General features: G+C 42.2%; 2 protein-coding genes across 4 annotated transcripts in view; one reads left to right on the top strand and one right to left on the bottom strand.

The window, feature by feature from the left end:
• Positions 1-8,395, top strand: part of LOC106805348 (sodium bicarbonate transporter-like protein 11) — a 31,122-nt gene extending 22,727 nt beyond the window's left edge. For both annotated transcript variants that reach the window (XM_014806900.1, XM_014806901.1), the window contains exons 17-19: positions 763-958; positions 7,530-7,699; positions 8,076-8,395. In XM_014806900.1, coding sequence (XP_014662386.1) covers positions 763-958; positions 7,530-7,699; positions 8,076-8,145 — 436 coding nt within the window. In that variant the 3' untranslated portion in view covers positions 8,146-8,395. The remainder of the gene's footprint in view (positions 1-762; positions 959-7,529; positions 7,700-8,075) is intronic.
• A 2,791-nt stretch (positions 8,396-11,186) lies between these two features.
• The window catches only part of LOC106805351 (plasminogen activator inhibitor 1 RNA-binding protein-like), a 20,102-nt gene continuing 14,207 nt past the window's right edge, over positions 11,187-17,081 (bottom strand). Inside the window, exons 2-6 of one of the 2 annotated variants that reach the window (XM_014806910.1) lie at positions 15,518-15,677; positions 14,967-15,131; positions 14,108-14,275; positions 13,276-13,489; positions 11,187-12,936 (exon numbers count right to left, since the gene is read on the bottom strand). In XM_014806910.1, coding sequence (XP_014662396.1) covers positions 12,610-12,936; positions 13,276-13,489; positions 14,108-14,275; positions 14,967-15,131; positions 15,518-15,677 — 1,034 coding nt within the window. In that variant the 3' untranslated portion in view covers positions 11,187-12,609. The remainder of the gene's footprint in view (positions 12,937-13,275; positions 13,490-14,107; positions 14,276-14,966; positions 15,132-15,517; positions 15,678-17,081) is intronic. The other variant, XM_014806911.1, reaches the window with a different exon arrangement.

The following is a 17,081-nucleotide window of genomic DNA, read 5'->3' as shown; positions in this document are numbered from 1 at the left end:
TGTACCATCAATAATGTGTAAACCTCAATAAAAATTGCGTTAAATGAGCTTAAAACGCTATAGACACGATAGACAGTTAAATGCATGATGATCACAAATTACAGTAATTAGTCACTAAAATCAGTCAAGTCCTTGAAAAGTCCTTGAAAAAAATTTCAGTCCTCCTGTATGAACCATGTGTGTGTGCCTATCGTTCAGTATTTTTTTTTTTTTATCTTGTATATTTTTGCATGTCTGAGTATTTTCATGCTTGGGTATGTGTTGTGTGTGCTAACAACAACCTTCTTTTTCATTTGCTGTTTATTGTATGTAATCATTTATAAAACAAAAGACAGTGGAGATTGTTATGTAGGCCCTACTATCTGTAGGCCCCTATACATGCCAACTTTAATGAGAGCATAGCTGTTTGAAGTAAACAAAGTCTGTACTGTTTGAGTGAGTTTGTAGTATTATCGATCCAACAACCACATCTGGTTTTATGTGGTTTCTGATTGTATTCAGTTAATTTACAATCTTAGTCATATTGTGTTGTTTTTTTATATGAACGGTGTGTAGATTGTGCCCTCTACTGCATGGCTATCTACCGTTATCTGTCTGACGGGCGGCCTGACAGGCAGACAGATAGACAGACAGACAGACATGCAGATACAGACAGACAGACAGATACAGAGACATGTATATACTTGCACACGCACACCTGCATGCACGCGCGCGCGCACACAGGCTATGTTACAATGCAATATTATTCATTTTATTTCACAGCATCGTCCGGGTGCGCGAGACTCGGCTGACCGGCGTTCTGTCACACATCCTCATCGCGCTCTCGCTGCTGCTGCTGCCGCACCCGATCGCTTACATCCCGCAGGCCGTCCTCGATGGCCTGTTCCTCTACATGGCTGTCACCGCACTCAACGGCAACCAGATGTACGAGCGCATGCTGCTGCTGGTGCAGGAACAGGTATACACATGCGGCAGTGCTTTCCTTGAGAGGTTCTCAGAGACTGAAAGTATATTCTTAGTGCTTGCGGCAGTGCTTTCCTTTTGTAGTATTATCGATCCAACATTGGTAGCAGAGGGTAGTTTGTACTACTGTGTGATTCATTATGGCTACAGGCTATAAAAATCCACCTGCTTTTGGGACAGGCGACGACTATGAAACGTGGAAGAATGAAATCGAGTTTGGCGCTGTCGTGATCTGTGGTCACGACTATTGTGGATTTATATCAGAAACTTATCAAAGAGATTAACACATGTTTATACCGGAACAGGAACTAACTTTATTCCAATAAGATAACGCCACAGATGGCGCCCGGTGGGCGCAGCAGTACTAGTAGTCACAGACTACTACAGGCGCCTCATCACGGACTTGGAAAAAAAGCGCCAGGCGCTTGCTGTGACATTATGTTTACAAGGCCAAGCACGGGCCAAGGCTTTGGAAATTAAGGTTGCAGATCTAAACAAGGATAAGGGATTGGGCAATTAGATAAGTTAATTGTTTTGCCGTGACTAAGTCGATCTTTTGTACGCCGCTTACGCAGACTGAAAACTACAAAATGAGCCCTGGAACAAACATGGCGGACTACATTGTGGATTTCGAACGAAGATACAACCTGTGCAAGCAGTACGAAATGGTATTACCAGATGCGGTTTTGACGTTCAAACTATTAGACAGTACAACCGAGTTACTACCGAAAGATAGACAATTAGCACATACTGCCGCACCAGATCTGAAATTTGAGACTGAAGTTCGCACTTAAAATAATTTTTGGCGCGATCCCTATTCAATTAATGACAGTGCAACTGGGCGATTTGGTGACACACCTATATCGATCAAGCAGGAATCGGTGTTGTACACTCGTCAGTTTAAGAAGAAGCCACCTTACTATCCTCTCAAATCTGGAGGAAATCCTGGCGACAAACGAGACACGCGCGACACACCAAAGACTGGCACGAACCCTTTTGATTGATTTGGGCGACGTTCACAGTGTGCTATTTGTCGGTCTGTATTCCACTGGGCGAAAGATTGTGAACATCGTTCAGACGCCGAGAAAGTGAAAGTAACAGAAGACAGCACAGCCACAGGTGAGAGCTGTAATTTCACACTACAAGAGGAAAATGCTATGCAACAAGTATTCATGGCTGAGTCGTATGGTGCTGCAATTATAGACAGTTTAGACACTGCATGCACTCGCACTGTTTGTGGCAGAAAATGGTTGGAGAACTATGTGGACAATTTGAATGATGAAGACAAACAATCAGTGAGTACGAAATGTAGTGGACGAGCTTTCCGTTTTGGTGACGGTGCTCAGGTAAAATCATACCAAAATGTTGTACTTATTGGTGACACTATATGTCAGATTGACACTGAAGTGGTTGATGTTGACCTACCACTCTTGCTCAGCAAAACATCGTTAAAGAAAGCCAGAACTGTACTTGATATCAACAAAGACAAGGCTACGATGTTTGACAAGCCAGTCAAGCTAGAGTACACATCCAGTGGACACTACATTATCAATGTGCAGAAACAGGCTGTCGACTCGGACGCAACAGACAGTCAGGTGTGTGGAGACAAATTTACAACTGCTGACGTTTTGATCGTTGATGATGCTAAGACTGAAGCTGAACTTAGGAAAGTACTAATCAAACTCCACAAGCAATTTGGACATACGTCGGCTGCTAAACTTCAGAAACTGATCGAAAGCGCTGGTCCCAAGAATCCGGAAATTCCCAAACTACTTGATGATGTGACCAAAAAGAGTGAAATCTGTCTAAAACACAACAAACCACCTCCAAAACCGGCAGTGGGATTCCCGGCAGTGGCATGGACACGTCGACATGGTATCTTCACATAATGGATGAATTTACTCGACTTAGTGCTGGAGATATTGTCAGAACCAAACAGAGCTCAGTATTTGTGAAGAAATTCATTCATCATTGAATCAGTATCTTCGGCACTCCACAGAAATTGTACAGTGACAATGGGGTTGAATTTAACAATAAGGAGGTACACGACATGTGCGAGAATTTCAACATTGAAGTGAAGACGACTGCGGCATACAGCCCATGAAGCAATGGTGCTCTGGAGAGACACAATCAGACACTCACTTCGATTCTCTTGAAAGTAAAATCCGAGAGAAACTGTGATTGGGAGACTGCCCTCTGTTGGGCACTCATGGCCAAGAACAGTCTGTGTAACGTTCATGGTTACAGTGCCTATCAGCTGGTGTTTGGTCTCAACCCCAATTTGCCATCCGTCCTAACAGATAAACCACCTGCACTAGAAGGACAAACTAGCAGTCGAGTGGTTGGAGAACATATTGTGTCATTGTTCGAGGCCAGGAGAGCATTCACGGAGGCACAAAGTTCTGAGCGCATTAGACGGGTGTTACGAAAGCAAATCCGGCTCATATGTGCAGTCTATTACCCTAGTGATAGAGTCTACTACAAGCGTCCTGACAGTCTGGAGTGGAAAGGTCCTGCTGTTGTCATTGGACGAGATGGTATGGTAGTTGTCGTGCGACATGGCGGTCTAGTGGTTCGCGTTCATCAGTGTAGACTTAGAAAGGTGGCCGATCCAGAGATTGATTGCAAGGAGCCAACAGGGGAGATCACCCCGACAAATACAGAACACACGACTGTACACACTGAAACTGTGGTCGCTGATGATGCGTCGGATGATGATCATGAAGCACCGGGTACAATACAGGTACCCGCATGTACACCAATGGTGAAAGCAGGATAGGTAATTACATATACAGATGGAGATACTGGGGCAACAGTTACTGCAACAGTTCTTAGTCGAGCCGGAAAAGCGAATGGAAAATATAAACATTGGTACAATTTGGAATATGTCGATAGTGACAACTCCGAGAGTGAAATACAGCCAGTTGATATAAGTCAACTATCAGATGTGAATGTTGTTGGGCCCTACATTCATGTACCACAACCTCAGCAAGTGGATGACAGCGTACTAGTGACGAGCGATGTCTCTTTTAACGATGCAAAGTTAGCAGAAATTGAAAACTGGAGAAAATATGAGGTCTTTGAGGAAGTAGAGGATGTTGGACAAAAGTGTCTATCAACACGTTGGGTGTGTACCCTGAAAGACACTCCTGGGGGCATCATACCGAAGGCGAGACTGGTTGCCCGGGGGTTTGAGGAGATTGCAACTGACATTCAGAAGGACTCGCCAACATGTGTGGTGGAATCGTTGAAAATGATTCTAGCCATCATCGCAAACAACAATTGGAAACCACAGTCAATGGAACGATGCATCTTTGTATTGGTACAACAGAGTGCGCACTGTCATGATTGATCTTGGTGCAAAAGTTTCCAAAGTGGATCCGGCCGTGTTCTACTGGTTGGACGAGTCTGGTAGATTGATGGGAGTACTGGCTTGTCATGTGGACGACTTCATTTGGGGAGGAACTCCTGAGTTTCAAACAACAATCATTGAAAGTATCAGGACAACATTCAATGTTAGTAGAGAAGATGCTGGAACATTCAAATATATCAGCATGAATCTTTCGTACAAGAATGGGGACATTTATCTCGACCAGAACGAATACGCTGGGAGTCGTGCACCTATTCAGATTGACAAGGCCAGATTATTGCAGAAAGATGCAGATGTAACGGACAGCGAGCGTCAGATATTGAGGTCTAAAGTCTGTCAGATTCTGTGGATAGCACACCAGACTGTGACCAGAGTAGACCAGATATCATAATATTTGATGCTAGTAACTTGGCAGCGACTATCAAACATGCTAAAGTGAGTGATCTGTTGGATGCTAATAAGCTGATTAAGAGGTCAACTTTGAGAAATTAGCACTCAAGTTCCAACGTCTTGAAGGACAGGACTCTAGTTGATGAACATGGAAAACTGGTGCCAATATGTTGGAATTCTAAGAAAATTCGTAGGGTCGTCCGTAGTACCCTAGCCGCAGAGACACTTTCTTTGGCTGATGCATGGTATAGACACAGGTGTGTTTTTGTCGGCACTGTTCGCAGAGCTTACCACTGGAGTGCCTGATTCCATGACAATACCACTGGTCTGTGTAACTGACTGCAAGTCATTATGTGAGGCGATGAAGTCTACAAAATTTGTTACAGAGAAACGTTTGAGGATAGAAATAAGTGGAATTAAAGACGTGATCGAAAGTGGACATGTTCGAGAAATTAGGTGGTCTAACACTGACGCTGAGAGGGTCTATGTCCCCCGGGGTACTGCCGGAACGTACCCTGGTACTATCTAATATGCCAGACCGTACCTCGCCTACTCCACTAACGAGTCTAGGGAGTCGCCTACGCTTACTCCCTAACCCTAACCCGAACCTGAACCCTAACCCTAATCCTAACCCTAATCATATTAAATAGTAACCAGGGTACGTTCCGGTATACCGGACCGTACCCAGGGTACGTTCCAGCAGTACCCTGGGGGACATATAGACCCTATGAGCAACACTGACACTCAGTTAGCGGATTGTCTCACAAAACGTGGCGCATCTCCACTAGTTCTGATGAAAACTCTGGAAACAGGTATTATTCCGCAATAATACACTTGTGACGAGTCGTGAATGAACATTTTGCAATCGGTGACAATTTATTGCATTATGACCCTCAGACAACAATGTCATGTTTATAATAGCAGCGATCTCAGTGCTAATTCTTTGTTACAAACTGTTCAAACATAATCATGTGTCATGGTTCGCACAGTTCTTTGAAAAGTCCTTGAATTTGAGGGGAGTCCTTGAAAAAGTACTTGATTTCATGAAAATGTCCTTGAATTTTTAGAAAGAATCATTGCCTGTAATAAAAAGAAATTTTGCTAACATCATTAATGTGTAAACCTCAATAAAAATTGCGTTAGATGAGCTTACACAAGGCTATAGACACGATAGACAGTTCAATGATGATCACAAATTACAGTAAGTCACTAAAATCAGTGAAGTCCTTAAAAAGTCCTTGAAAAAAATTTCAGTCCTGTATGAACCATGTGTGTGTGGCCTATCGTTCAGTAATTTGGTTTTTTTTTATCTTGTATATTTTTGCATGTCTGAGTATTTTCATGCTTGGGTATGTGTTGTGTGTGCTAACAACAACCTTCTTTTTCATTTGCTGTTTATTGTATGTTAATCATTTATAAAACAAAAGACAGTGGAGATTGTTATGTAGGCCTACTATCTGTAGGCCCCTATACATGCCAACTTTAATGAGAGCATAGCTGTTTGAAGTAAACAAAGTCTGTACTGTTGTTGAGTGAGTTTGTAGTATTATCGATCCAACAACCACATCTGGTTTTATGTGGTTTCTGATTGTATTCAGTTTAATTTACAATCTTAGTCATATTGTGTTGTTTTTTTATATGAACGGTGTGTAGATTGTGCCCTCTACTGCTGGCTATCTACCGGTTATCTGTCTGACGGGCGGCCTGACAGGCAGACGCGATAGAACAGACAGACAGACATGCAGATACAGACAGACATGCAGATACAAGACATGTATATACTTGCACACGCACACCTGCATGCACGCGCGCGCACACACAGCAGCTATGTTACAATGCAATATTATTCATTTTATTTCACAGCATCGTCCGGCCGTGCGCGCGAGACTCGGCTGACCGGCGTTCTGTCACACATCCTCATGCGTGCTCTGCTGCTGCTGCTGCGCACGCCCGCAGATCGCCTTACATCCCGCAGGCCGTCCTCGATGGCCTTTTCTCTACATGGCTGTCACCGCACTCAACGGCAACCAGATGTACGAGCGCAGTGCTGCTGCTGGTGGCAGGAAAGCAGGTATATCAATGCGCGTGCTTTCCTTGAGAGTTTTCTCCGAGTCTGAAAGTATATTCTTAGTGCTTGCGGCAGTGCTTTCCTTGAGGGTTTTGTCCGAGTCTGAAAGTATATTCTTAGTGCTTGCGGCAGTGCTTTCCTTGAGGGTTGTCCGAGTCTGAAAGTATATTCTTAGTGCTTGCGGCAGTGCTTTCCTTGAGGGTTATGTCCGAGTCTGAAAGTATATTCTTAGTGCTTGCGGCAGTGCTTTCCTTGAGGGTTTTGTCCGAGTCTGAAAGTATATTCTGAAAGCGTTCCTAGTGTTGTTTTTTTGCATTTTTAGTGTGATGTACTGCTATGAACCTATGTATACTATTTAGCTAGTATGCATGTATTTGTTATATCAGTAGACACTAGTATATATTTAGGTTCATGTCACTTCTGATTGTAGGTAGATGGTCTCAAATGGGGCTTAATCACTTTCAGAATAATGTAGCTTGAAAATCAATTTATTCTTGACCTTTATGCAATTATACAGTTTTAGTTGTTATTTTCTTTTTTGTTATTTGTCCCTCAGTTAAATTAAACAGTAGAACGAATGCAATTAATTTATTAAGAATAGCACAGTAAACCCACTATTATATTGTACACATAATATATATAATATACTATGCGTGTACCATTATTAAAAACATCACGTCATAACAGTGAATCTATATTGCGACGATTAGTGCATAACTTGTTTCTTTGTGTTTCAAGTCTGCATACCCGCCAAACCACTACCTGAGGCGAGTACCGAAGAAGAAGGTGCACATATTCACACTTCTGCAGGTTCTACAACTACTTGTTATCTGTGGATTCGGCTTTGCAAGGTGGCCCTACCTCAAAATGGGCTTTCCTGTTGTTATTCTCCTCCTCCTCCCCATCAGGTAAGCGAGCGTTCCCAGAAATAATAATCTTTTCTACTATAACTCGGTCATTATTTTTCATAGATATAATTTGAACTTAGGCTGTAGGCCATACTTATATATTGTTTTGCACTGGTGGTGCAATGTTAATATATATACTTCCTGCACCTATCAAGTTTTGGTAGGCCTTCTTGGACTCTATGAGAAATAACTTGTCAAAATTATTTCGAAATAAGCCATAAAATACATGTCTAGAAATATTATTCATTAGATCCTTACATCCGTAAAAAAGACAAAAATCCTATTTTTTGGTGATTAAACACAATCCTAAGTATGTCTCTACAGTCATTTTCACATTTCCTTACTGCATGTTTTTTTTATTTCAATGCTCTCGTAGGCACCTGTTGATTCCAAAGGTAATCGAAGAAAAATATCTTACAGCAATGGACTACACTACAAATCACTGAAACCCGGTTCGTAGTCAAACTACAATAGGTGTAGTCCTAGAAGGAGAAGACGAAGGCATGACTTTTACGCCAAGGTTTACTTTGTTCTGTGCATTTTTGGCTAGCGTTCCATGTTCTAGTTCTCACCTGGTCTTAACAACTCATCTAGGAATGAATAAATGGCATAGAATGAATGGATGAATAGCAGACAGATTTATATGGTAACCTGTTATTAATGTACCTTTTCTTTAATAATAATTATTGGCAATAATATCACCTATCAGGGGCGTACCCAGACATTTTTTGATGGTACGCAAAATTGAACTCAAATTTGTCAAAGTTGTTATTTTTACTGAAATCCTTCCGACCATCTGGCGTAATGACACTGTAGTCATTATTCTTATCACACGCATAATTCTCTAAGCCCAACTAAACGTTATATTATTTTGTTTTAGTAAAAAGGTCATGTATTTTTTTTATTCTGAACAATTTTAGTACGCATTTGCGTACTTTGCGTATAGGTAGCTAGGTACGCCCCTTCTTATGATTAAATAGAGCTAACATATACTCTTTGACCGCCATGCTGGTTATACTGTATCACATTGATTCCTAAGTCAATGAAAAAGCACTGAACACACCAGATATGAGTAGGGCTAGGTGTGTGAGTCACCCTGTGAATTGTGTGTGTAAACTACATATCTGTAATAACTATAATATAAGCACTTCTATGACATAACTCAGTCGTAGTGTTAAACGGGTCTAGATCAATTCTCATGGGTTTTGTAACAATTATATTATACGCAGTACAGTAAAGTTCACGATGTCAGTGTATTGTAAAAGCGCCAAGAATGAATTCGTCTTCGATCTCGTGTTATTTTTGCGTAACTTATCAGCACTATATCAATGTTTATTGTCAATGTGATATGCCAATATATATTTTTTATATTACGCAAAAGCTTCCTTCGCATTTCGAATTCAATCAAGGCGCTTGTCTGCACAAATGGCTGAAGTCCACCATGTAACATTAAGACAAACATATGTACATGATAAGATTGGCTCATCATATACTAAGGCAGAAAGGGTCGTTGTCGTATAGGGTACTACACATATGTACCCGAGGTAACTATCTGATATGGTTACTAACCATCTAACTTAGATATATGATATGATATGATAGGGTTAGGGTTAGGGTACCCTATACGACAACGACCCCTTCAGCTATACTAAGGCTGAGAGGGTCTATGTACCCCAGAGTACTGCCGGAACGCACCCTGGGTACGGTCCGGTATACCGGAACGTACCCTGGTACCAGAGCATATAAATCAACCCGATTTATATGCTCTGCTGGTACTACCCAATATGCCGGACCGTACCTCCCCTACTCCACTAACGAGTCTAGGGAGTCGCCTACGCCTACTCCCTAATCCTAACCCTAACCATATCAGATAGTTACCAGGGTACGGGTACGTTCTGGCAGTACCCTGGGGGACATAGACCCTATGAGCTATACTAAGCTGAAGAGGAAATTAATTGTTCAATCTGTTCATCAGACTTGAATGTAGTCATATCATCAGTGACCAATAGCCACATGCAGTTTATATAGTGGCAGCTATTTAAGTAATAATGCACCCAGTATTTACATTGCATAAAGTATAGAAAACAATTTTATTTTATGTATGAATTTATATTGGATAAAACTGGTCTGTTTATGGCTCAATTTTGTTTGCATAAATCCAAACGTAATATGTGTGTATATTGTATCATGTCCAGATGACTCACTGTTTCTGGAATATTGTAGGCCTATGTTTCAGGCCTATATGCAGGTATTTACAACTTACTTAGCGGGTCTCGGTCTGTGTAAGGGACGCACCGACTTTGTGCGATTCCGGGCCCGGGACGCGGAATTTTTTTTCCCACTTCAGTTCCGGACCACAGCCAATCGGCGCACTCCATTCACTCGACTTCCTCGAAGCAACAATGTAAAATGAATACCACCTATACCTATCCCTAAACCCCTAACACTAACTATAATCCAACCATATATATACGAACCATATATTACAAAACACTATCTATGGTGGGTCCGGAACTCAAGTGGGGGGAAAAATTTCGCGCCCGGGACGTAGGTTGGATGTTGAGATTGGTGGATGCAAACCTAGTAGGTCAGACTCCCCCAATTCTACACTAGAGTTTGACATTTCGGTTTACCTTAGTTACTTTCTTGTTATAAGAGGTGTTACGTCCCACTTGTTGTTTCAATTACCGTATTTCAATAATTATCTGTTTGAAACAGCCACGTAGTTCTCCATCCTACTAAATACCATCCTGAAATTGTTATCTGTGTGATGTCATAAATGTAAAAATTGTGATACTATCAATTTGATATTTTCTTCTACTCCAATTTACATGAACGTAGTAGTAGTGTAAATTGAAATGTTTATCACCATCTTTTACAAACTAGCTCAGGGTTCATTTAAGGTATCTTTGCAGAATCGCACTATGTGAATATTCTTACCTCCACGAGCATGTCACGCTTGGAAGTCTTTATTAAATTTACTGTGGTGCTGCCTGCTGTAGGACTGAATCTCATTAGATGGAGCAGAATGCAACTGCCCAGTTGAAAATGCTAGCATTGGCCTGTCGAGTTGTGAATGAAATTAAAATCTATAAATGGTAAGTGTTGACAGTCATGTGTTTGTGACATGGTCTAGATTCTAGACACAAAGAATCTGTTTAATATTAATATGAAATTTCAAGTTAACGGTAGCATGAAAGCTTTTTTTAGTTCACCTTTGATCAGTGAAATTCTTTCAAAAAGATGGAATTTTACACACGCCACTGTTGCAGCTCAAAATTTAATCTAGTGAGGTTTTAAGAGGACCAAAGAAGAGTGGAACATCATGTACTGTTTTACAGTGCATGCATGCTTGCTAGTTTTTATGTTTGCATGAATTTATGTGTTTAAGTTGCATCTTTAGTAAATATCTTATCCGACAGGAACATTGTGGTTTTTCGTATTGCATTGGTTAAAATCATTGATTAGAACTCATTTTCAGGCATAATTAACATCAAACGAGGCTTTTATTTATTTGTCACATACCTTCGGATTCATGCTGCTTGTAGGACATACTTGTTGCTATGACGATATTACCCATTCTGAACCTACACATCGCCATGGCCAATGTTGCTATTACAACTTAAACAATCAAAAGCATATTCTCAAACGAATGCATCAGGCATGTATGAAATGTCCACCAAATATCACAAGATTGTTGTTCTGTATTACAGTATACCACTCCAAATGACAAAGTGCATGACCCTACAATGATCGAACGATTGCTGAATATTGCAGGCTATCTGTGGTACTGCTATGAACCTCTTTTTGCTCTGCTTTCTAGTTGAACCAACAGGATAGCTAAGGAGATATCTACATTTAACTAATAAAGACACTAAAACACTACACACACTGAGTAATAGAAGCTGCTATACCTCACTGCACTTCAGACCCATGACGGCTGAGGTTGCCCTGAACGTCTCTCAACTCACTCTGCAATATTACCAGCATCCCTTGCACAAATTTTGTGCAATATATGTTAATTTCGGCAAAACGACAGTTGCTCGAAATTGGAGCATCCCAAAAAATATTTACCTTTCAAACAAATGGCAGGACACTTAGTACAGTTCTGCCGAAAAAAACTGTTCCTTTGTGCTACCACTTAGCACAGAAGAATAGACCGAACTGTGATATTTGAACAGTTCAACTTCTACACATAGAACAGAAATACATACACACCAGATTAAATGCATCTGGTTACCTCCCAGTACACGGTGTCCTTACATGTTGTCGTGGTTACACATTTATGACTTACATGAAGATAACAGGGTTCAATGATGCATATATGGGCACCTTACCCACTGGAACGACAATCCAACCTAACATGGGGACTACAATGTAGAAAACTGTAGATCTAAGTGTGACCCATTTCGAAAGCATTAATGTTTAAACACTACACACCATAGTCGTTAAACGTCCAAAAGCACGTGCAATTCAGTGCTCTATAAATTAATATACTGTAAAATTGTCAGTTTACAGTGTAATGTCTAATGATACTTAAACTTTTAAATACTCCTATAACTGTTTAAAATACATTCAGTTCCTCCAACAGCTTCACATGCTTCTAACTGACATGTCACAGTTCTTTGCATTCCGTTTGGCATAACTTGCAAAAATACTCCATCCAGCAGAAAACTTGTATCATCGTAGTAAGTTTAATACACGGTAATAAAGTCATGATTATGGGAAACCTATAATATTGGGACTACGATTAACAAAAGCTGGGCTTTATTTTACAGAGCAACATGCCTGGAAGTATGTGTAAATAAAAAGCACATTCCGTTGCGAGGTATGCATGTAGCTCCAACACCTCAATGAAGACCAAGCAGTTGGTCCATCGACTACCCAACCGGGGGGAACATTCCTTTTGCTTACTTGCCCAGGGACGGGAAGTCGCTCTCATCATCAACCTTATAGGCCGGCTTCTCTGGAGTGCGGCCACCGCGAGCGGGAGGACCGCCGGAAGCGCCCATGCCAATGCCAACACCCCCTCCGCCGCCGCCGCCACCGCCGCCGCCGCCGGCGGCAGCGCCACCTCTATCAGGGCGAGCGCCGCGGCCACGGCCAAACCCGCGACTACCTCCGCGCGGTCCGCCGCGGCCACCACCGCCGCGTCCGCCACGACGGATGGGATCGTTAAAGGTTATGTCGATGTTCACCTTTTGCTTTGCGCGGCCGTGATGTGCGTCCTCTTCTTCCTGTAATACAAGAAATACAATCGCTAATGATTACGGTAGACATATCAAGTGCTGCTTGCCTGTAAATGCCACTTGATCAGTAAGATATCTTCCTGGTCACTATCGTCTAACGCATCGATTGCCCATTGCTGCAATGTACCAGCACAATGTTTGTAAATTACTATAGTCACAAGGCAAGGGCGCATCTATTCCCTTTATGACATACTTCCACAGGGAACAAACACCAAGTACAAATTGCAAATTTAATGTCACACCACACATTTAACACAACACAGTAACTGATAACGATACCACAGCAGCAAATATTTTTGCCCATCCCGCCTAGTCTGCGCCACCTACCTCCTCGTCGCTTTCCTCTTCAGTCTTCTCTGGCCTCTTCAGCATGAAGGTCTTCTTCCATTGTGCATTGTCTTCTCCCTCACCGGGTTTGCGCAGGTTATACTCTGTCCTGAAGCGCTGCTGCTCCTGCAGAGCCTTCCACTCATCCAGGGTCAACTCCTTCACTTCCGGTTCAGCAGGCTCTAGTTGTGACTCATCGCCCTCAACGGTTTCCCTAGCATCAGAAAAATAAATCCAGCTGCAATTTTTCTATCAAAAGCACCACTGTGGAAATCTGTTAATTTATAATTGGCTAGAAACAAGTAGGTCAAGGTCACTGGAATGAATGCACTCGCAACCCATCACTCATCACATTTTGAATTAAAACTAGCACTACCTTATCAATCTATTTTGTGAAATGTCTCCAAACAGAATGTCTGCAACACAACCTTTAACCATTGGGACACAGGGTATTAGCCAGGAATGGGTATTGTGGGAGAGCAGAAAAAATATTTGGGAGTGTAATATTTTTGTGTGTCTCAGCCAAAACCGCCATAGGCGTTCACAGGGGGGAGGGGGGAGTATAAGAGGGTAAAAGATTTTTTTTTTATTCTTAAAATATTAACTTTTTTTTTGGCCGTGCAGTTTCAAAACTGACTGTGCAAATCACGGCTGCACGGCTCGCTGGCTAATACGTTGTTGGGACAACACATTAGGTTTTATACCTAATTTTGCGGCTCGAACTCTGAATAGCATAAACCCTAATATACCCCACATGCTACCGAGCGACGCCCTTGCACATACAGACTTGCTAGTCTTCTTCGACATACGATGAACGCAGCGCGGCACATACTTTGACTCATCGCCTTCCGGGTGTCCAGCAGCCTCCTCAGTCTGCTGCTGCCTCCACTCCTGTGTGTCCTGTTCCACGGCGCTGATCTGTTCATCGATCTCGTCCTTAGTGCTGCCCCAGTTGTGCGACCCGCCGCCTTCACGCTTGTCAATTGACTTCACGCCACTGCTGGAAAAAGTGGGGCAACAAATGGGTCCCCATAGTAATATAAATGAGGTAAAAAAAGAAAAGAGGGCCTCTGAAAAACAAAATAAAACGCCGTCGTTTGCTGGTAGAGGGGTCAACCCAGAAAGCTATTACGTATGCTAAGGACTAAAATTTTAATACAGAAGCCAATGATGGAAACTAGCAAACAAAGAAAATAAGATACAAAGGGCACCAACCACAGCTACAATCCCCCCCCCCACCCCTAATCTTAACAGTAATAGGTGACACCTGACCATGTCATGGGGCTGATAGAACTGACGTTTACTTCATTCATCGTCACATACTTAGAACTACGATTGGTGTCAGGTCCTTGATCTATCAACCTCTAACGAACAGACAAACGGTCAGTTATTTCTTTTTTATATTAAGGTAGACATTGAATTTTCCATGTAAACCAAAAAAAATCACCTTGGATGTGAGAAACCTGTGCAAGTCATATTAGGGTACATACAACATACTGTAGGAAATCGTTGCCCAAGTATAGGCATAATACGTTTTAAAATAAACAATATTTGACTTAAAATTTGAAATAGAACAACACGAAACTTTGTTAACTAGAATTTTCTTTGAGGAGGGCTTATCTACTAGCAGGACAGGTGAAGTACAATCCAATCCTATATCCTACATTTTTAAGCCACGCTGCTAGACCTACGTTTTGTCGCTGCCGCTCTGACGGTCGAACTCACGCTTTCCTCGGTTCTCGTAGCCAAAACCACCCCGCCCTCGTCCTCTGCTTCCGCGTCCCCGAAACCCTCCTCGTCCCCTCGGTGCCCCCCTGCCGCCACCATCAGGATGCTGTCGCTCACTGCCGGATACACTGCAAAGAAACACAACGTACAGTCATTCTGATGATGTTTTCATCTCAAAGTACGTCAACTATTTCAATTAGTCTAGATTAATTAGATTACCTTCTGCAATCTGGTTCCTGACCTGCACATATTTGGTGCAGCCACTCAAGACCATAACCACGGACTGAACATAAGTTTAAAACACAAGACTACCAGATGCTGCAGTGATGCTAACTTTAAGCTTTACTATTTAAGCTTTACTATTTAACTACAGGTTGTAAAATAATCAATGATTTGCTAGGACACATGTATAATTTACTCCAAACCACACTTCACTACAGACTTCCCCCATTTCTAGACATCACTGACGGTTGGTGGTTTTCCATAATGCATGCAAAAGAAGAACGCCATCTACCTAAACTCTCCAGTTTGCGGGAATGATCTCTCCTGGTCGCCTTTAACATCTCGGTCGTCACGGTTCCGCCGGTTTCGCCTCTCTTCTGCAGACAGATTGTCAATCTGACTGCCACCAAACTTCACGCCACGGTCCTGTCTTGGTGCACGAGGTCGGTTATCTAACAAAAAATGCCACAGATTAGCGCAGTAAAACGATATTCTAAACAAGAGCCGCAGAGCGTCTGGGCTCATCTGAGGTCTGTTGCTACGGTTATAAACGTAACATTTAAGTCGTGCGTAGTCACACCTTTGTTAGGCGCAGATACGCAGTTGCGTACACATCATTTCACCTCCCAAATCCCATTAGTTGATACAAATCGCGTGCCTGAAACTCCTGTTTTATGGTGCACCAAATGGTATTATGGTATTAATGGTTTTATGGTGCAACACAAAATTATTTGTTGTTATGAAATTGTTGTAAATAAATCATGTAAATATTTGCCTTAATTGGAAAGAAATAGTTAAATGCATAAAGATAGAAAAATACAAAAAAACAGGTAAATAATAAAAAATCTGATGGGATTCGATCCAAGGACCTTTAAGCCTTAATCCTGTGCTGTAGCCGTTGGGCTATCCAGGCTCACTGGCTTTCCAGATTATGGATGTGCCATGAATATGAGAACACTGTGACATCATTGAGGCAGTTCAGGAATCCATGTTTAACCCTCCTCTTGAGGGTCAAAAGGTTATCAGACACTTACTATTCGCACGTCAGTGGAATGCACATTTCATGGTGTAAAGTAATAAAAATAGTAGGTCAGCGCTGAAACAAAAAAGTTGTTCACTCTGTCCGTTAGCCCATGTCCTCAGAAAATGTGTGATATCTGACCTTTCCCCCACTGCCCTTTGACCTGTGACCTCAGGGTTCGACACTAACCCACACCCGACCGACCTAGTCGGGTAAATGCTTGGTCCGGTCGCATACAACCCGAGTGCTAGTAGCCCGACTGGTCGTGTTATAATTTGTCATATATATTGCACTGAAAAGTCACCTCTGGCTAGACTGGTTCGCGGCCGCACTGTTTGTCGCAGAGCGTGTACATTGTCTAACAGAGCGTGAGGCCGGATACCAGTCTACTCTTCGGCAAAAACAATAACGTGGCTTGCTGCCAGCCGCAGTAGACGATCGATAAACCGTGCGCTCGTGTATGCCCGTGGTAGAATACGAATGCTGCACGTGAACTCGGCCCATGCGCGATTTAAAGCGCGAGAAACAGCATCTATGAATTCATACGATGACACAAATCTAAATAAAGTTTTCCATAACAATGGTCTGGGTCTGGGCTAGTGAAAGTTAGGTCAGGGCTAGTGGGTTTCCTCACTTACTAGCCCGATGGTCTAGTATAATAAAAAGTTAATGTTGAACCCTGGACCTCCAATTTCGCACTGGTGATGGGTTTCCTGCCCATCACACTATACACCGACTATTAAGAGCATAGGTCGAGCCGTTAAAGGAACAGTAGCCTCTAGGTTCTAGGGTTATTTTCAGCTAATTTAGGTTATAATTGCGCTACATAAAAATT

Source organism: Priapulus caudatus, unplaced genomic scaffold, assembly GCF_000485595.1.
Source record: "Priapulus caudatus unplaced genomic scaffold, Priapulus_caudatus-5.0.1 Scaffold110, whole genome shotgun sequence".
NCBI lineage: Eukaryota > Metazoa > Priapulida > Priapulimorpha > Priapulimorphida > Priapulidae > Priapulus > Priapulus caudatus.
This window is presented reverse-complemented; position numbering and strand designations above follow the sequence as displayed.